The sequence below is a fragment of the Phyllostomus discolor genome, chromosome 11, assembly GCF_004126475.2.
Source record: "Phyllostomus discolor isolate MPI-MPIP mPhyDis1 chromosome 11, mPhyDis1.pri.v3, whole genome shotgun sequence".
Classification (NCBI taxonomy): domain Eukaryota; kingdom Metazoa; phylum Chordata; class Mammalia; order Chiroptera; family Phyllostomidae; genus Phyllostomus; species Phyllostomus discolor.
Window position 1 is genome coordinate 26,578,694 of NC_040913.2, and position 22,331 is coordinate 26,601,024.

Sequence of the window (22,331 nt, forward strand, 5' to 3'; positions counted from 1 at the left end):
TTTTTTTGAATGATAAAGCATTTTCCATTGATTGGAACAGTCATATTTATTATATTATAATCATATGTATTAGATTTATTTCTGGTTTTCTTTTCAGACTCATTAACATGATATAATTCATCATAAAACAATTTTTAAAAATGTCTATAGTTATACAATGCTTTTTAATATTTAGTAGGCCATTTTGTCTCACTAATTCTTTCTATTTAAAGACTGTTTAGCTTTTAAAAATGTATTTTATAATATTTTACAATTGAATTTCCAGAAAAATGAAAGTCTAACTTTGTAATTGCCTTGTACAAGTATTATTATTTTATTTTTTAAAGATTTTTCTTTATTTATTTTTAGAGAGAGGGAGAGAGGGAGAAAGAGTGGTAGAGAAACATCAATGTGTGGTTGCCCCTTGTACACCTGCTGCTGGGGACCTGGCCCACAACCCAGGCATATGCCCTAGACTGAGAATTGAACTGGCGACACTTTGGTTTGCAGGCCAGTGCCTGATCCACTGAGCCACATTGTAATTATGTAAGATAATTATCATTTATGAAATAATAAATCATCTCATTCAAAATTAATGATTCTTTTTGTTCATCCAAACTGATATATTTTAATAGTTTTATTTCTTCTTTATATAGAAATGGCACCTATCCTGCTGATTTTATTTTTTTAATTGTTCTTTTACTGGGTTATTTTCAGTAAGCTCTTTATATGATCTAGGTGATTTTCATTTTATTAAATAATCACATTGATTTTTGTATTTTGCTTATCTGATCTGCCAACTTTCTGAAATTTTTAATTTTTCTTAGATTTTAAAGGTAACAATTTTTAGTAATTAAGTTGGACTGTTATAAATAATACAAATAATTAAAATTACTTTCCATACTTTGGTTTTCCTTGGCTTTGAGCCAGAGGCTGGCATTTTTTATTTTAGTTAAGTTAGTTTAAACCAAACATAATGCTGGATTTTGATATTTACATATCTACTTTAAAACCTAACATTAAACTCAATGGTATATTTGCGTTTATATCTCTCTATGTAGCTATGTATCAGCCTATTACCATTTTACAAGTGGCTTATATTTATAGCAGGGTGAGATATAGAATTTTGATGATTACTTATTTGGCAAAATGAAATACTATGATGATTATAAAATGTTTACAATACCATCTTTAAAATATAACAAATTATTTAAAAGGTAAAAGCTTTTACTTGTGCTTGGAAAAATATTTACTGTGCAATGATGCTTTCTATATAAGTAGAAGTATATTTTCCTAAAGCTATATTTTTATAAGTATGTAGAAACATAAAATTTAATGAAAAACTTATTCTATGAAAAATTTATGACATAAATCATCTTTTATAATATTTTCTTTAAAGCTTGGTGTTTTATATTTTAAGTATTATAAAAATATCTTTATTTTAAAATATTTTCAAAATGTTTCTCAATATTTACCACTTTTTTAAAGAGAAAACATTCAACATAATTAACCTTTTCCTAATGATTTAATGGCATCATGATCACCATCTGTATTGGGCAACATGCTCCTTAGACATTAGGTAATGCATGTTTTTGTTTGTTTGTTTTTCATTTAATAGCTGTAAGAGATCATTCTATTTGAGGTAAAACAATGGGCTTTTTTTCCTGGTTACTCCCTCACTGTCAGCTATTGCTGTTTTCAACTGCCCCAGATCATTCTGATTTGTGGGTTTGTAAGAAATCTTGGAGGTCTGGTAACTGAGCTTATTGATAGTGCATTAAAATGTAGTAAAAAGACTTTATAAGAAGACCTGAGGGCTTTTCTGTTGAATTGAATAAAAGAGCTTAATCTTTTTATAGAAGCTTTTTGTGACATCCATTTTATCAGTTCAGCTGGCTTTTATCATTTTATTCTGTGCACTGTTCAAGTCAGGTTGTTAAATACTTGAATTATGAATTTTGGAATAAGTCTTTCCCTCTATATAGCTATTAACTCCTATTTTTTCCCCAAAAGTTATCATACTTGGTTGTCTAAATCAACAGTTCCAAATAGACCCAGACCACACTCTGATATTATATTGAGCACTTTTTCTCAGTTTTGTATTTTGAGAAAGGAACCTGTTGCAAGTTTTGTCTGAAAAATAAAATTTTGTATTTTTATTGTATCTACCTTCTAGTTATGTTATTGAACTTGGAAAACAAATATTTTATAATTTAAAAACAAAAACAATAAGTGATATATTATACACTATTGCTGCTGTAACAAAATACCACATACAGTGGTTTAAAATAACCACCATCTTTCAGCTCACAGTTCTGGAGGTCATTAGTATAGGATAGCATGGCTGGATTATCTAGGCAAGGTCTCAAAAAGCTGAACTCAGGGTGTTGGCTGGGCTATCTTCTCATCCCTAGCCTGAGGCCATCTTCCAAGCTCCTTCAGACTGCTGGCAATTTTGTCCTGGTTGTAGAACTGAGGGACTGTTTCCTTGTTGGTTTTCAGGTGAGGAACACCTTTGGCTGCTAGAGGTCATCTGTCTTCTTTTTCGTGTGGTACCTTCCATCTTCAAACCAGCAAGGAGAGTCCTGCTCATGCTTTCTACCTATCTAACTTGCTCTTCTTCCACAATCTCATCATTGTAAAGACTCCTGTGATCACAGTCACCTAGGATATCTCCCTACATTAAGCTCAATTGTGCCAAACTGCATAGCAATAAATGGTGTGATTTTTATCATATTCATAGTTTCCAGGAAATAGGTTACTAAATCTCAGGAAGAGGCATTATAAAATTCTGCCATATATATATGCACACACACAATTGTGAGATATCTATATCTATATCTATATCTATATCTATATCACAATTAACTCATTCTATAACCAGGATGAAATGGTAAAGAAAAGTGTTTATCAAAGTGGACTCCAGAGCCAGGTTAACATTGTGGATCCTCCAGTTATTATCTGAAAGACACTGAGTGAGTTCCTAAAGCTTTCTCTGATTTTGCTTCATCTTTGTAAAATTGGCATAATAATAATACCTATATCATCAGATTTTTATAAAAATTACATTTGCTAATACATGCAAATTTTTTAGAGTATAGGAAGTAGTCAGAAAACACTATTATTATCTTATTTTAAAACTCTCTATTCAAAACATCTTTACTCATTATTATTTAACAACCGTATTTTGATAAAAGTCATGTACAATGTTCAGTAGTCCTGAATAATATGTGTCATGATTTCCCTTGATATTATGACGACTTTTTACATTAAATGATCAGTTCATAAGAGAACAACTGATCTCCATTGCTGTGGGTTCTGTTGCTCACGGCCAATCATAACCATGGCTCTCAATGCCAGAGTCTATGAAAGGAAAGGAACTATTTACTCAAAAGTTATGCAGGTTTAAAATAATGGCTGAATCCTGCCATTAAATCCCGCACTCTTTAGAAACAAACAAACAAACAAACAAAAAAACACAACACACACCGTCCTGCTCCACCCCTTGCCATACCAGGTCAGTCAGAGGTACCATCTCTCAGGAAAAGAAATAGAAGCCTGTAGTTTAGCGGGGAAGATTCCCATCTGTATTCTAGCTTCTTCCAGTCATCAGTGCTTGGCTAGCTAGTCTCCTGCTCTTAATCCAAAGCCTCACCCTCATGGTAGGCCGGGGCCAATCCTTCTGCATCTTTTCAAACCATGTGGCCAAGCCGCCACACTGCTGCTACATGGTCAAGAGTCTTCTCCTTCCCCAGCCGCATGGCTGAAAGCGTGGCTGCCCCTGCACCTGGGTTTAAATCCCAGAGGGATCTTTCTCCGTAACCCCACAGAAGGTTGCATCTGCCAGCACTCTAATTTCTTCTGTCTTTCTCAGCTGCCATTCTTAATCTGGACAAGTGTGGCCCCATGACATAGAGCTAACTGCCCTCCTGCTCTCAGGCAGGTATAACAAGCCTTTCTGGCTACAAGGCATCATAGTTTAGAGTCAAGCCCATCTTCCTGGCCCCTAGCAGTTATAAACTTTTAACATTACTAAAACACAGGCCAAGTTCTTTAGATATGCAAAGTAACTTTCAATGGCCCTCTTCCACATTCTCCATCCCTCAAGTGATAGCTGTGGGGGTTTTGGATTCTGGGAGACCTTTAGCTCAGCACCCTGTTACAATTTCTGAAGTTATTTCAAATAAAGCAGCATCAAAACTTTATGTTATTATAAATGCTAGGCACCTAGCTTTTACTTGGTACATAGTATGTGGTAAATACATTAAGAAGAGTATAAAATGTACAGAAATATATCATATGTAGTTTTATATCATAAATTAGTCTGAAAAATGCTTGTCATTTTATTTCACATTATTCTATATACCAAGAATGAAATTCATCTTTTTAATTGCATAACTATATTAAGTTAGGAAGTTTTACAATTTGCTTTAGGTTCTATTACATTATACTATATAGTTTATAAAATAATCTTGTTTCTGCACAAGAAGAACAGCAAAATTCCCTAGAAAAGTCAACTCAATCTTCAAAATGTTTTAACAACTGTGGTCTACATTTTAAGATACAAAACAATAAGGATGCAACCAGTCCTAATAATAGTCTGCTGTAGCCAGATGTTCTTATTATACAGTTTTAAGGAGCCTAAATGTTATGTTACATCAGTTGCTTAGATTTATTGTTGGAATCTCAGCATGGACATGCTCCTGTTTATAAAAATTTTCAGGACTCTATTGTGCCTGCAATCACACATTAAAGTGACGCCTACCTTCGTTGGCATCTGAGATAACCATTCATTAACCAAGTACTCCTGAAGTAACTATGTCTTAAAATACATTTTCTTTGTTTAAGCTCTTTCAAATGTATTACATGCCACCACAATAGTCCACTAGTATTCATATTTTGGTTTTGTGTAATGACAAATATTGTCTTTATTTTAAAGAACAACGTGGGGTAACGTTTCTCAGAAAGAATGACTTGCCTTCTTCCTCAGGAAACCACCAGGGGACACATACAGTACACTCTCATAAGCAAAGGGCACACAGAACTCACAAACAAATTGATAAATTTTAAAAATAATAATAATGAATTGAGAAGATTATACAGACAGCTAATGAGGTATAGTGGTAAAATTTTCTTGAAGAGTATTATTATTAATAAATTTCATTAGAAAAAGAGATGGCATATTTTTAACTTTGTAACTATTACAACTACATCATACTTATTGTAAGTTGTATAGAAATTATCTCATATTTTTAATAATGTTACCTCTCCTTTACCTCTGAATAAAAATTGAACATAAATTATATAATTTTTGCTCCAATTAGCTAAACTTCTACAAAGTTGTTTGTCCATGTTTAGTTCACTGCTGGTTATTCACTAAAGTGTAAATGAGTCCTTTAAAGAATGTTTCCCTAATTTGCAAACTTCATTATACTACATTACAGGTGATATAGATTTTTAGTGCCTTAAATGTAAGCACACCAGCATTTTGATTCCCTTTGTAGGGACATTTAATCACTAAAGATGAAATATGGGTGACTGTGAACCTGAAAACCAAATGCTGAAACAAGATAATGTTGGTTAACTTATATTTTATGATATTAACATTTATGAACTTATTCAAGGAACATGGGAAATATTTAATTTTCAATGTGAAATATTTAACTGAAGCCATTAAAACATATCTCATCAGCAACTTAGCTTATTTCTTTTTTCAACATCAGTTTTATCAGTAAGATTTATGATTCTCAGGTTTACGCATAAAAAGCTTTTAAGAAAGACGAACTATTTCATTTAAAGATTATAATGAGATTGATAAAGATAGATCTTCTTATGTCTCTAAATTCTGTTGAGCCATTCTGCAAATGCATTTTTTAAAAAGAAGATCAAAAAAGCTTAACTGACATTTGTTTGCATAGCTTAAAATTCTCTTTAAGATGTTTTAATGCATAAAACAAATTTAAGAGAAACATGGTACAAATTGCTAAATTAACTCTTTTTTACTCTCAGAATTATATAGATAATATACATAAGTTATGTATTTAAAAAGGCTTTAGTAATATTTTTCAGGCTAGGATTATGTTACACTTTTGTAGTGGCAAACAGAGACAGAGGGAAGTTGGAAAGTTGCAACTGACAGAACTGTGTTATACCCAAAAATGAATCTATTGAATTGATAGTTTAGCATTAGACCATTATGTAATTCAAGCAAATTAACATTTGTGTCTATTTTGATCATTATATCCACCAAGTAGAGAAAATACACTATTAGTTAAATTACTACTCCTTTTGTTTTTCTGACATTTTTTTCTTTAAGAAAAATGAATGTAACAAGAGTGTTTTCACATCCTAAATTTATGCTGCTAGTAATGTGTACACCTAGGACAGGTAGTATATTGTACAATGGTAGTAGTAAATGGTGACTGTACAATTTTATATTTTATCAGGAGCTACAACCATAGAGAAATATAACCTGAGAACGAATCTGTGGATCCAAGCAGGGATGATGAATGGCCGGCGATTGCAGTTCGGGGTGGCTGTGATCGATGACAAACTCTTTGTGATTGGAGGTCGAGATGGCTTAAAGACATTGAACACTGTGGAATGTTACAATCCTAAAACCAAGACCTGGACTGTCTTGCCACCAATGTCAACACATAGACATGGTCTGGGTAAGATTCCTTACTATAATAACATTATTTTAGAAAAAAATATTGATAGTGAAATTATATGTAAAGCTATAGTATTATTGCGATCAATTTTCATTACATTTAGTTAAACTATTAGCTTATTTTGAGCATTTTTTAAAGTTCTTCACATTTTCCTGTGCTGACCAATATGCATTAACTGTTGAGAGAAATGCTAAAGATACTAAAATAAGTAGACCTCAAGTTATCCAAGTTTTCACAATCTGACATTCACTCAGAATGTAAAATTTGATTTGAAAACAATACGGAACTCTTATGGAGAGGCCAGCGTAATACAGCTCAGAGAAAGAAATAGTTAATGTGCATGGCAGAAGATAATGAAAATGACTCATTCTACATTATTAGATAGACAAGTTAGTTACATCTTTGCATTCGATTTAGTCCACCTTGAAAAATCCACGGGGAGAGGGCAATACAGCTTTAGAGAAAGACTGACTCATCATCACCTGGCAGCAGGGGTCAGTACAATAGGGTTCGCTTGATCTTTACTCTAGAGTAATCTTAAGATGGGAAGAATTACATTTATATACAGAAGGTCTGTACACTTATATACAGAAGGCTGTGAAACTTTTCTTGAATCTACCATTTAATATCAGCTTGATAAACACTAATAGTTTTTGAATTTTCACTTAGTATCATGGGGATTGTATGAAGTGCAAATTACCTTTTTTGAAGACCTGAAATATGCCAGAGATTTGACTAAGTGCCTTTCAAATATTTCGAATATACACCTTAGAGAGATTTCAGGGTTTAATTGCAAATCCACAGGTTTTGGCATTAACAGACTCACAAGATTAGAGAGCATTTCTAAAACAAATACTAATGACAGTGTAACTTTGAGGTCTCAGACACTGCATTCCCATTCATGTCTGCTCTACCATCAACCTAAGCAAAAATAAAAAATAAATTGTTAAAATAGATAATCTAAAGCAGTTTACTTGTTTGACCTTCTTTCTTTACTCTCTTTTTCTTTATTTTGCTCCTTAGTAAAATTAATAAATGACAATAATTGTCTGAGAAAGTTTAAGTTCTAAAAAGCCATGTAAAATTATTTAAATCACATAGAACCACATTAGAACATAGAAAACAGGAGCAGCAAATGATTTTCCCAGTAATATTCATGGATGTAAAAGGTTTCTTCTACATTTTCTTCAAATACATTGGAGGATTTTGACTTTCATATCCATGTCAAAGCTCTGTGTGCTGTTTTTATGAGCTAGCTAGCTAACAACAGCAACAGCTCACGTTCCTGTTTGGGGAGCAGCATAGGGAATAAGCAGTCTTGATTGGCATATTTGAAGTTTAATGTCTCTTTCCCCTTTTTGTTTTATATAAATAAATTCCTTTCTATTAACATATGTTGAAGTTCTATTATGTAAGACATTGGCATGTTAAGGGAACATACTTGAAAAATTTTTACCAAGAATATACCTTAAGTGGTATAATTTGATGTGCTTAAAGTACACCAAGTGATGGTTTGCTACAAATCCTATAACACTGGCCCCAGTGCTGAGCAGGATGGCCATCTCCCATAGTATCTTTTAGTCTGCCTTATTTGTCAGAGTTCATGGTAAAGGTACATGTGGAAGTAAGGCAGCATAAGAAATTATGTGTGCTAAGTATCACAAACAACTAAAATATAATAGCCTTTCCACAAGTTTTAGTGGAACTAAATAGCAACTCTAGTAGTTGACTATTTGCATGACTAACCTTCTCCTGTTTTATACGTATTGTTTTGCTTCACTTCTAATATCAAGTGGATCACCTCTCCTCTACATGGCATGCCTGTATTCTACTTCCTGGTGGTTTTTGCTTTCTGTCAAGTTTTTAAAAATTCTCTACTATAGAACTCCCCCAGATCTGACCTGATTGAGTTAGTATTGAATAATAACATCATAGCATAAGGCATCATTTCTTTGTACAATTCTCATTTCAGAGTGCCTCACAGATAGCTAGCAATGCTCAATACATAGAACACTATCTTGGCTTGGATGGCAGCCCACGTCCAATCAGTTGAAGCTGGATTGATAGTAATAGAAGACACATGTGTGTTCTCTGATGAACCAGAGTGTCTCTTTCATGATCAGTTATATGCCTCACGATCAGCTGAATCTCAGCTAGTTCACATTATGTATCATACTCAAATGCAATTAGCATCCTTGGCCTAAGATGCCTGTTTCTTCAATATAACATATCAATCTTTGATTTACCCTCTCTCTTCCAGGGACTATTATTACATAGATGTTGATATTTCTTATTTAATGCATCATGTCTTTTAAATTTAAATTTTATTTTTATATGCTAAGTAATTTTAATATCCAGTTTTCCAAATTGTTCTTAATCTGTATGTATCATAATATTAATCCCATATATTGATCTCAATTAATTTGTTTTTGCATTCTCACTATCCCTACTTGGTAACACATTATAACCGCTTTCTTCTTTTTCATGATATTGAAAACTTCCCTTATCTCTGTGAGACAATTTACTATGTCTTTTACAAATTCTTGTATGGCTCTTTACTTTTTTTTTAATTTATTATAGGTGATCATCGTCTTCCTCCTCTTCCTTCAGCTTCTCCAAGAGCTCCTTCTCTTTTCTCTTTCTCTTGTTATTTCACATTTTTCTTCTCTTCCTCTTCATTTCTCTGCTTTTCCTCGTCTTTCTCCTTTTCTAACTCTGGTTAACAGTTGTTGTAACAACTAAAATTTGTAATTTTAACTGTTCACTCACCTGAACATATAAGCTGCTTTGGTTAATTGTATGAAGCACTAAGGCATTTGCCGTTCTTCATGTCCTTCCCAAACTCTCAAGCATAGATAAGGGAATGAGAAGTGGGCATAAAGCTCTGACCCTGCAAGATAACTGTGCCCAATCTACCTGCTGTCAATCCTAATATGTAGCCCTTAGGGACACATTTATTCACCTACATTTACACATAAACTCCGTTAAGCATTTCGTCCTTATCTCGGATGCCTTTATGTAGGGCTGGGAGCTGAGATGGGAAGCATATGTTTTGGAGCAGTAAGTCTGTTTGCTTCCGCTATTAACAGTTCCACATCCAAGCTGATGGGTTCTGAAGACATCCTGATGTTACCCAACCAATTATGGCAAGCTCGGAACAGGCACTGTGGCTTCACCGCCCCACAGTGCAGAGGACACAGTAGCTCTTTGGAAGAGGAAATGTGTGGTAGCAAAAGGGACACAAATCAAGTGTTTCTCCAAGAAATTCCCTCAAGGCGGTTCCTTCAATTTTTGTCTTATTCAGGAAGCTTCAGCTGATTTCTGACTTCCTAATTTTTTTTTGTTTCTTCAATTTTGATGTTTTTCAAACACGTGCCATGACTCCCGCTTTGATGTAATCACCAATATTGATTCTGAGTGCAGACCAACAGCTAAAACCAACAGCTGCCTGAGTTAATTTTCTATTTGTTCAGAAACCAGAATGTCCCACTTTATTTCCTACATAGTGAATCAGTATCTACTTTGTGGTATACAGTGAGATACAAAATTGACTCCGTAATTCCATATTATACATTCAAGTGACAAGGTGCCAGAGTCTAAAGTAGAATTTAAAAACACAAACTATTTTCTTTGACCCATATAGCTCCCCTTCCTTAATTTGTATGAAAAAAATCCTCATATGATTTTTTGAGAAAGTCACAGGAGTTCTTTGGTTGCTAAAGATGATTTTGTGGTCAAAAATATTTCATAGTTACCAGTAAATGACAAAGCCTCCTTCGGCTGCATAAAATAGCATATACAATTATTTTCATATTAAGTCTGTGACACAAAGGAGCAATGCAAGTGCCTGGAGGATTAAACTAATTAAGAGCACAGTTTGCTCAATATGCTAAGAGTTTTCATTTTAGCATTCATTTCTTTGAGGCACAGTTCTACCTATCATTCCTTGTTCTACCACATGTTATATTATATAAAAACTGAATAAAATATTACTTCAACACAGTTGGCAATTAAGTATTTTTAGGAAAAATTGACAAAGAGTAATATAGTACTATTTATTAATATTTTCTAAATGTCAGACACCATGTTGTATGTTAAATATATGGTCGGGGCTGCTATTGGTTTTTGTTTTTTTACTTTTCAACTGATAAAATTCACATACCATAAAATTAAGTGTTAAGGTATAGAGTTGATACTTTTGAGTATATTCACAGAGTTGTTCAGCCATCACCATTATCAAATTCCAAAACATTTTTGTCATCCTAAAAAGAAACCCTGTAGAAAAATAGCAGTCACTCTTTCTTGCCCATCTCCTTAACCCTTCATAACAATTAATTTACTTTATGTCTCTATGGAATTACCAATTTTGGACATTTCATATAAAGAAAACTACAACTTGTGGTTTATTAAGTATGGTTTCTCTCACATGGCATAACGTTTTCAATGGTCATCCATTTTGTGGCATGTAATACTTCATTCTCTTCATGGCTGAATAATATTCTACTGTTAGAATGTACCACGTTTTGTTTACACATAAGCAAAAGAAGGGCATTTGGGTTGTCTTTGCTTTTTGGTTATTATGAATAAAACTGCTGCGATCATTCCTATATGCATTTTTGTGTGGACATATGTTTTCGATTCTGTTGTATATACACATAAGAAGGGAAGTTGTTGAGTCATGGTAACTCTATCTTTCACTTACAGAGGAACTGCCAAGCTGTTTTTACAGTGGCTATACCATCTCCTACTTCCTCTGCAATGCATGAGGATGCCAATTTTTCCACATCTTTCCCAACCCTTGTTGCTACCCATCCCTTTTTATTATAATAATTGCAGTATATATAAAGTGGCACCTCATTGGTATTTTATAGGTAAGTATCTAATAAATGATTTTGAGAAACATTTCATGTGCTTAGTGGCCACTTACATATCACCTTTGGATAAATCTCTATTCAAACACTTTGCCCACATTTTGTTTAGGATATTTTTCTTTTTATTATTGAGTGATAATTGTTCATTTTATATTCTGTATAAAAGTCCTTTATTTTAAATTTCTTGATAGTGTTATCTGAAGCACAAAAATTAACTTAATGAAGATATATTTATTTATTTTCTTTTTTCTGCTTGTGCTTTTGGTAGCATATCTGAAAAAAAATGTTGCCTAATCTATGATAGGAGGATGTATGTCTATGTTTTCTTTTAGAAATTTATATTTTAAGGTCTTAAATTTGACAATATAACACATTTTGAGTTATTTTTCCCCTGTAGTGTGAGACAGTAGTCCAGCATCATTCTTTTGCATGTTGTCTCAGCACTATTTTTTCAAAAGACTTTTCTTTTCCATTGAATTGTCTTGGTACCTTTGTCAGAAATTAGCTGTCCATAAGTGAGGGTTTATTTATGGACTCTCAGTTCCATTCCACTGATAATTCTGTCTTAACTTATGCCATCACAACACTGTCTTGATTATTATAGCTTTGTAGTAGGATTTGAAATTAGGTAGCATTAGCCCTCTCTGACTTGGAGTGTTTTACATTTCCATACAAACTTCAGTTAGTTTTTCAATTTCTGCAAAAAGTTATCTGAGATTCTAATATTTATTGAACTGGATCTGTAGATTACCATCAGTTTTTCCACATTAGCAATATAAAGTCTTCCAATCACTAAATATTAGATGTCATTCTATTTATTTAGGTATATGTTGTTATATTTCTGGTAAATTTATTGCTAAATTGTCATTATATTTGATTTTATTGTTCATGGAATGATATCTTATGTTCATTTTCAGGCTTTTCATTGCTTGTGCATGGAAATACAATTTATATTTATATAATGAACACATATCCTGAAAACTTGAGGAAAATTTTTTTAGATTAGTAGATTTTTTGTGGATTTCTTATGATTGTATATAATAAAATCATTTTATCTGACAAGGAAAAATATTTTAATTCTTTCTTTAAAATCATATGATTTTTGCCCTGGCTGTTGTGGCTCAGTGGATTGAATTTCAGCCTAAGAACTGAAAGGCCACCAGGTCCGCCATTCCCAGTCAGGGCACAGGCCTGGGTTGCATGCAGCCTGGGTCCCCAGCTGGAGGCGTGTAAGAGGCAACTGGTTGATGTTTCTCTCACACATCAATGTTTCTCTCCTTCTCTTTCTCCCTCCCTCCCCTCTCTCTAAAAATAAATAAATAACAATAGTAAAAAATAAGTAAATATAAATAAAATCATATGATTTTTTTACTTGCTTATTTACCTTGGCAAGAACTTCCAGTACGATACTGAATAGAACTGACAAGTGAGGACATTATTGCCTTGCTCTTAAATTAGGGGAAAATATTTCATTTGTTTGCTGTTAAATAAGATGTTATCAAATTGTTTTATAGATGCTCTTTATTAAGATACAGCAGGCCCTTAACATTCCTAGTTAGTTGAATGTTTTATCATCAAAGGGAATTGGATATTATCAAGTACTTTTTCTATATATATTGGAAAGATCATGTAATTTTTCCCTTTATTAATAAGTATAGTCTATAATCTTTTTATAAGCTGCTGTATTTGTTCTTCTAGTATTGTGTGCAAGATTTTTCATCTGCATTTCTAAAGAATATTGGTGTATAGTTTTCTTGTGATATCTTTGTCTGGTTTGAGTAGCAAGGTAATACTGGCTGCATTTTTATGCCAATAATGAAGTAACAGAAATGGAAATTAAGAAGGCAATCCCATTCACAATTGCTTCCAAAAGAATAAAATATCTAGGAATAAATGTAACTGAAGATGTACAAGGTTTGTATTTGGAAAATGATAAGACACAGAAGAAAGAAATTGTAGAAGATACAAACAAGTGGAAGCAAACACCATGTTCATGGATAGGGAGAATTAATATCATTAAAATGTGCATACTACCCAAAGAAATCCATAGATTCAATTAAATTCCTATCAAGATTCCAATGATGTATTCACACAACTGGAACAAATATTTCAAAAATGTATATGGAATCACAAAAAGCCCCACATAGCAATAGCAATCCTGAGAAAGAACAAAGTTAGAGGAATCACACTACCTAATATCAAAAACTATACTATAAATTCATAGTAATCAAAACAGCATGCTATGTACATAAAGACAGACACATAGATCAATGGAAGAGAATAGAGAGCCCAAAAATAAATCCACACCTTTTTAGTCAATTAATATTTGATTGATGAAGCAAGAATGTACAATGGGTTAAGATAGTTTATTCAATAAATGGGGTTGGGAAAGTTAGACAGATATATGCAGAAAAATGAAACTATACCAATTTCTCATACCACACAACAGAATAAATTAAAAATGGATTAAAGACTTAAATGTTAGACCTAAAACCATAAGAATCCTAGAAGAAAACTTAGGCAGCAAAATCTCAGACATTGTTCCTTGCAGTATTTTATCTGATATATCTCCCCAGGCAAGGGAAACCATAGAAAAATTAAACAAATGGGGCTACATCAAACTGAAAATGTTTTTGCACAGCAAAGACCATCAACAAAATAAAGACAATATGTGGAATGGGAGAACATATTCACCAATATGTCTGATGGGTGGTGGTTAATATTCAAAATTTATTAAAAAAACTTTCAAATCTCAACACCAGACAACAAACATTCCCACTAAAAATGGGCAAAGAACCTGAATAGAGACCTCTCCAAAGAGGACATACAGATGCCCAATAGACCTATTAAAAGATGCTTAACATCACTAATCATCAGAGAAATACAAATTAAAACCACAATAAGATACCACCTCACACCTGTCAGAATGGCTATCATCAATAAATCAACAACTAGTGCTGGCAAGGATGTGTAGAAATGGGGACCCTTTTGCACTGGTGGTGGGAATGCAGACTGGTGCAACCACTGTGGAAAGCAATAGAGATACCTCAAAAAATTAAAAATCGAATTGCCATTTGACCCAGAGATCCCACTACTGGGAATATATCCACAGAAGCCCAAAACAGTATTTGAAGAACATAAGCACCCCTATAATCACTGCAGTATTATTTATAATCACCAAGATACAGAACCAGCCTGTGTACATCAGTGAATGAGTGGATAAAACAACTATGAGACATTTACACAATATAATACTACTTGGCCATAAAAAAAGAAGAAAAGTTCACTATTTGTAACAGCATGGGTGGGCCTGCAGAACATTACACTAAGTGAAATAAGGCAATCAGAGAAAGTATACAGAATTCTTAATGCTCCTTTTCTTTTAGCCCTTCGAATATGGAGGTTCACCGTCTTTGGGCCTCCTTGATACCTGATGATAAATGAACTGTTAATCTTACTAAACATCACTTCCATGTGCTAAGTTGCTACTCTCTTGCTACGTTCAAGATTCTCTCTTTATCTTTGGCTTCTGATAGTTTGTGAAGTGCCTTCTGTATGCATATCATTGAATTTATTTTACTCCTGTTCAGCTCTCCGTCCCCCACCTCAGCCGAGCTCCTGCCGATGCAGAGTTGTAAGCTTCCTACTGAAGTGTTGAAGGAATGCCTTACCATGCACTCTCAGCTCCTCCTTGGCACAGGCAAGATCTCCCCTCCTCTCCCTATAAGGAGGCCTTGGTAAAGGGGCTGGAAGATGATCTCTTTCTAAACTTTAGACCAGGAGATCTCAAAATAAAGGTGCCTGGGCTAGGAAAGCAAACGTGAAGAGCATGACCAGACAGAGGTGTCTGAGTCCTCGACTCTGGAGCTGGCATCTCCCATTGACCTGTGAGATAAGCCTGAGCTACATTGCCCTAACTAGATACTACTGCAAACTTCCACAAGTCAAAAATAAAACAGAATTTTACTTCCCTTCTTTGCTTTGTTTATTTCAGTTTAAAGGTTTTTGGGAGCACCTTATTAGCGAAGCTTAATTTACAGGTACAGGCATTAATTAGTGTTTCAGAGTCAGGAAAAAAGAAGTGACTTAGCTTATTTAAATTAAGAAAATTCCTGAGCATATGTATATATGAAGAAAGGCAACACAAAGTGACATTTACTATGAGTTTTTTCAATGGCCTTTGGAAACTATACTTGTAACAGAAAGTATTAAATGGACTGAGGAAAATATCAGCATAATAAAACTTTGCATTTATATGTGATATAACCCATTGGACTAGAAAAATCTCATTTTAAACTGTCAGTTTTCATTTTCTTAAATAGAACACTTGCTTCAGCTGAGTCTGTTTCTTTAATTACATCAGTATATATATGTCTTCTTTATGTCTCTTTTACTTTAAAATTAGTTTTCACATAAGACCAATAGGGCCTAAGCTTCTTTAAAAAGGTTCTCTCTTCAGAGTTTGGCAATTTTTCACAAGGAAACAAAATTCAAAACTGTCCACTGAATTTTATATATCAGATTTTTTAAAAAGATATAGGAAAAAGAGGGAATATATAATGGGTACATTGGGTTGTAAATAAAAGACAATTCTTTTGATAATATACATTCATATATGCATTCTCAAACACACATACACAAAAATATACACAGACCCACAATTTCAAGTAATTATGAATGCCTCTGATAAAATAGAGAAAATCCTGTTAGGATATGGGACATGAGAAGAAGATACTAGAGCAGATAACATTACCACTTTCATTTGAAACTCTAATATTTGAATAAAAAAGCAGTCATAATAAGGTCACCTTTCTTATTACTCATGCATGTGATATAGACACAGACATGTATGTACAGTTTTAAAAAATATTTTAGAATGTTCATTGTTTTAATTTTATCAGTTTCTCTTGGAAATATCACATATACTATTATTAATGTCAGCACAAAAAAAAAAAGGAAGGAAGGGATGGAAGGGAAAATAGCAGCAAATTGGGTGCTTCTCAATAGAACGTGATCTTTATACTCTGATTTATAAACCATGAATATCAGTGAAATCCTTGTTATATGTTTTGTCTTCTAAGGTGCTGTTACTTGTTGAATTTTCAACTTGAATATTCCCTGATATCTTTCCACTGAGCCATGTTCTTATTTAAGTAAACATTTATTGAAAACTTTTTAGTGCTAAGAATTCCATTAGGTGTTAGGGGAAAAGATACAAATAAAAAAGCAATACCTACCTTCAATATTAAACACACTAGTTACATATACTAATTATAAATTCTTACTTGCAAATAAAAAATATATCCAGGTGCAGATATTGTTTTACTTAATGTATTCTTCATTTACAGTAGTAAAATTTCATATCACATAAATGGTGATCATTCTTCAGCATGATTCCCCTAGGACCTGTGTATAACCCATCTCTTAAATAGTCAGACATTGTATTTCGTCCTTCCACATATTATTCTGCTAAGGAATACAAACCCTGTGTTCTGCAGTGGTGTTAAGAATCTATGAACAGCCTAGAAAGGATTACCTTTACTGCACTGTGCTTGGATAAAATGCCAAAGGCTAATAGTGTTCTAGAACACTGCCCCTTGAATGTAGGATCTGGAAAGAAATACTTTCTCCTTGATGAAAAACCTTTAGAAATGTACAAGTTTGATTGAAGAGTCACAGTATCAATTTTCCCTTCTTGAGCATTGCTCAGCTTTTATCCCAAGAATATTGTAGGTAATGCAACTAATTAGGTTTTCTTCTGTGAGTCAAATGTTATAAAGTCTGGAATTAAATCTGCAGTCTGACAGTAACAAATATGCATGCATTATTTTTAACAGTCTCATAGTTTGCTCTAGTTTATATTTATTTGCTTATTTTGTTATTTTGGTGCCTAGTTTTAATAAAAATATCAATCTATTTTATATATTTTTGGAACCACTTTAATTTTAAATAATAAAATCAGGTAATAAGTTAATGATAAGGTCGGCAAAATTATTCTAGTTAAATACAATGAAGATTTGTGTAAGAATATTTATTGGTTAATTAATTCAACCAGCATTAAAATTGTACTACTGCACATTATAACACTCATGTTAGAATAAGAAGATGAATAAGATATTGTACTCAAGAATCTTACACCTGAGAGAGGAAACCAAAAAAGTTAAAAGACAATTTAAATGAAATTTATTAAGTATAATAAATAAGAGAGTTATTATTATACTGTTTTAGGTCAAATGGATAATTATGAAAGATTTCTAAGGACGGGTGATGCTTAAACTGAACCATAAAGGGTTAATAGTCAGACAAATTGAATTACAAATATGTTTAAGTCAATGAAGTAAAATGTTGGAACACAAATGTGAATAGAAAGCATAGAATATTTGATTGGCAAACCACAAGGTTATAAAAAAATTAATTTCAATGATGTTGGATTATCATATGAATATATTTTAAAATACAACAAATATCCTTTTCTATGTTTAATCTGTAGCTCAAAATATACAGGAAATATATAATATGATCTCTATAATCCCAATCTATGAAAATATTTTAATTGGAATTTTTAAAAAGATTTTATTTATTTATTTTTAGTGGGGGGAGGAGAGAAACATTAATGTGTGGTTGTCTCTTGTGCGCCCCCTACTGGGGACCTGGCCTGCAATCCAGGCATGTATCCTGACTAGGAATCGAACTGGTGACCCCTAGATTTGCAAGCAGGAACTCAATCCACTGAGCCACACCAGCCAGGGCTTAATTGGAATTTTTAATTTAATAATGAAATAATTATTTTGAGGTAATTTCATGTACATAGTTGGCCATGCATGTTGGAATTTAGTCCAAATTTCAAGTAATAAAGGTATAAATGCACCTGATATCCTTGAATAGAGAATGAAGGAAATTGAATTGTTAGAGGGCAATCTGGTCACTCAGGTGAATCACACAGAGAGAACTATTAAAGAAAAGAAAAGAGATTAAATCAGCTCTGGAAAGCTTGCCACTTCAGGTCTTGTTACTCTGGTTTTGACTGCTAATTTATTGCCTGCTTTTGCTTTGGCAGGTTTATCTGGGGAGGTGATTTTATTTTACATTTTAACTATTTTCATACATGTCTTCACCCCAACTGACCATGCAAATCGTCCATGTCTCAATTTGAAATGCATGTTAACACTACTTTTAATAGAAAAATACATTTAGCCTTAACATCTTAATGTGCAGGGGGTAATGGGATGCTAAAGTAATCAAACAAAAAAATTATGCAAACTAATAGCTATTTAAACCTAGAGAGTATCTAAGAGAGTATTTACTCCAGCATCTTATTTTTACAAAGGAGAAAACTGAGGGTGACAAAGACTAGGTAGCTTGCTGAAGTTTATACAGCTCATTTAGTGGCAAAGCTTGGTTTTGGATTCTTCACAGATTTCAGGTTTGGTTTGTTTTGCTTTGTTTTTTGCATTGATTTTCTACCGCACTGTGATTATGTGTTCATTACTATTTCTAGAATATATCAAGTTCATTTTTTGCAGTAAATAATCTGAGCTTCTTGATAGAGTCAGGTTTTGTGGAGCATAAAAATGAGGTCCTCCTTAAGAAAGAAATGCAATAGCCACGTGAACACATTGTCAGGGCCCCAAGAGGGCCCTGGTAAGCAAGGGGCCTTGATCCTTAAGCTTCGTTAGGTTCACAAGAAATCTCTCCTCAATGAGCAAAGTTATCAATATTAACTCTAAAGCCATATTTTGCTTTAGTCAATAATTACATAAATTTGTATGTTTTTCTTTTCATGAGGATTACCACATGATAGGATTATATTACAAATATTGAATAAATTCATACTGCATTTGGGAGTATACGAAGATCTCAGAGAGGAGGAGGCGGGGAGACTAGAAGACTTTAGACAAAGAATGTGTGTGCATGTGCGGAGAGCCCACAGACACAGACAAATGTGGTGAAAGTTGGGGGGGCAGGGCAGGGGGAAGGGGGCATCTGTAGTAGTGTCAACAACAACAAAAAAAGTATATACAAGCCCTGGCTGGTGTAGCTCAATGGATTGAGCTTGGGCTGCGAACCAAAGCATCGGAGGTTCAATTCCCAGTCAGGGCACATGCCTGGGTTGCAGGCCATAACCCCCAGCAACCCCACAATGATGTTTCTCTCTCTCTCTCTTTCTCCCTCCCTTCCCTCTCTAAAAGTAAATAAATAAATAAAAATCCTTTGAAAAAAGTATATACACTTTATAATTTTTTAAAAATGTTTTTCATGTAATGCAAAAAAAGACACAAACATTATGATCTATGTATTCTGGCTATAAATTTACTAATGCTTAAGATATTTTTTATAAATACATAAATAACCAACTGAAATTCTGTGGATAAGCATGCTTTTGATTTTTGTTAGAGTGACTGATTTGATAAAATATTTACAAATCTTTAGAACCACTGTTCATGTAAGTCTAGAAAGTTGTGAATTACGCACAGCTACCCTGAGACTAATAACTATAAAGATTTGTGTCATGGCCAATGTTATGGCACTAAGAAAATGCTCTTGTTTGTTATTTTACTGATGTGAAATTATGAATTTTTGTCGTGTAATTCTTTAGGCATCCAGAAAAATATATTTCACCTAAATTATTCCCAAAATATCTTTTCATGAAAGTGAACGGATATATATATGTGTGTGTGTATGAAATATATATGAAATCACAGTACACTAAGAGCTGTAGTTTAAGAAAAGGAAAAGCTAGTGCTAAAAACTCTCCAATGCACTTTAAGTATACATTTTCTCGTTTAATTATCACAACATCCCCTTAGGGTAAGTGCCACTATTTTCATTATTTTCCAGATTAGAAAACTGGAGTTCTAAGTGTCAAAGCAACTGGCTTGCCATTGCTAGGATACTTAAAACTCTTTGCATTCAATTTAATTCTCTCATAGTTACTTTTTATTAATATTCTGTTCAGGCTGTAGCTTAAAAAACACCTTTGTGTCACAGAATTACTCCCAGGCAATGCACAAATCCCTATTACTTTTTAATGGAATGATGTGAAAAAAGAGGGGTCAACAAGTAAAACAATCCCAGGAACTTGTGAGCAGTTATTTTCCACTTCTGCAGTTGCTCATTTTATGTTTGTTTTTCATTTGTTTCCATTTAATTAAGCATAGCTGCATAGGTATAGCAGAACTGGGATAAGGAAATCAACATGCTTTTCCTGACTGCCTTTAAAATGGCACTTCCCAGTATCAGCTAAGAACCAAAGCAATTTATAGATTCAACACAATGACATATTTCGCAGACATAGAACATTTCAAAAATTTATATGGAAACATAAATGACCCTGAATAGCTGCAACAATTTTGAGAAAGAACAACAAAGTAGGAGGGATCACAATATCTGGTATCAAATTATATTATAAGGCTACTATAATCAAAACAGTCTGGTACTAGCATAAGAACAGACACATAGATCAATGGCACAGAATAGAGATCCCAGAAGGAAACCCATATCTCTGTGGTCAATGAATATCTGACAAAGGGGACAGAAGCATAAAATGGAATAAAAATAGCCTCTTCAACAAATGGTGTTGGGAGATCTGGACAGCTACATGCAAAAATATGAGATTCAACCACCAACTTACTTCATATACAAAAATAAACTCAAGATGGATAAAAGACTTAAATATAAGTCACAACACCTTAAAAGTCCTAGAGGAAAACATAGGCAGGAAAATCTCAAATATCCCATGCAGCAATATTTTCACTGATATGTCTCCTAGAGCAAAGGACATAAAGAAAAGAATAAACACATGGGACTTTGTTAAATTAAAAAGCTTCTGCACAGCTAAAGAAACATCAGCAAAATGAAAAGGGAACCAACTATATGAGAAGATGTATTTGTCAATGATACCTCAGGCAAGGTTTGATGTCCAAATACATAAAGAATTCACATGACTCCACTCCAGGAGATAAAAAATCCAATTAAAAAATGGGCAAAGGACCCGAACAGACACATCTCTAACGAGGACATACAGAACGCCAAGACACACATGAAAGGATGATCAGCCTCACTGGCCATTAGAGAGATGTCAATTAAAACCACAATGAGATATCACCTCACACCTGTCAGAATGGCCATCATTAATAAATCAACAAACAACAAGTGGCGAGGCTGTAGAGAAAAGGGAACCCTAGGACACTATTGGTGGGAATGCAGACTGGTGCAGCCACTGTGGAAAACAGTATGGAATTTCCTCAAAAACACTTAAAATGGAACTGCTTTTTAACCCCAGCAGCAATTCTACTGCTGGGGTTATACCCTAAGAATCCTGAAACACCAATTCAAAAGAACCTATGCACCCCAATGTAGATACACAATCTATAATAGCCAACTGTTGGAAGCAACCTAAGTGCCCATCAGTAAATGAGTGGATTAAAAATTATGGTACATTTACATGATGGAATAATATGCAGCTGAAAAAAAGAAGGAGCTCCTACCATTCATGGCAGCATGGATGGAACTGGAGAGCATTATGCTAAGTAAGCCAGGTGGTAAAAGACAAATACCATGTGATCTCACCTACAAGTGGAACCTAATCAACAAAAGAAACTAGCAAGCAAAAATACAACCAGAGAAACTGCAATAAAGAACAAACTGACTGTAACCAGAGGGGACGGAAGAGAGGGATAATGGTGGAAAGAAGGGGAAGGATCATCAAGAACATTTATAAAGGACCCATGGACAAAGCCTAAGTGGTGTAGGATTAAGGGTGGTAGGTGGAGGTGGGTGGGGAGAGGGAGAGTGGCAGGAGAAAAATTGA

At 33.7% G+C, this 22,331-nt stretch overlaps 1 protein-coding gene across 1 annotated transcript in view; it reads left to right on the forward strand.

Moving 5' to 3' along the window:
* KLHL1 (kelch like family member 1) overlaps positions 1 to 22,331 on the forward strand; it is a 325,875-nt gene that overhangs the window by 260,513 nt on the left and 43,031 nt on the right. The window contains exon 7 of the mRNA XM_028526633.2: positions 6,426 to 6,650. Within this exon, the coding sequence (XP_028382434.1) occupies positions 6,426 to 6,650 (225 nt within the window). The remainder of the gene's footprint in view (positions 1 to 6,425; positions 6,651 to 22,331) is intronic.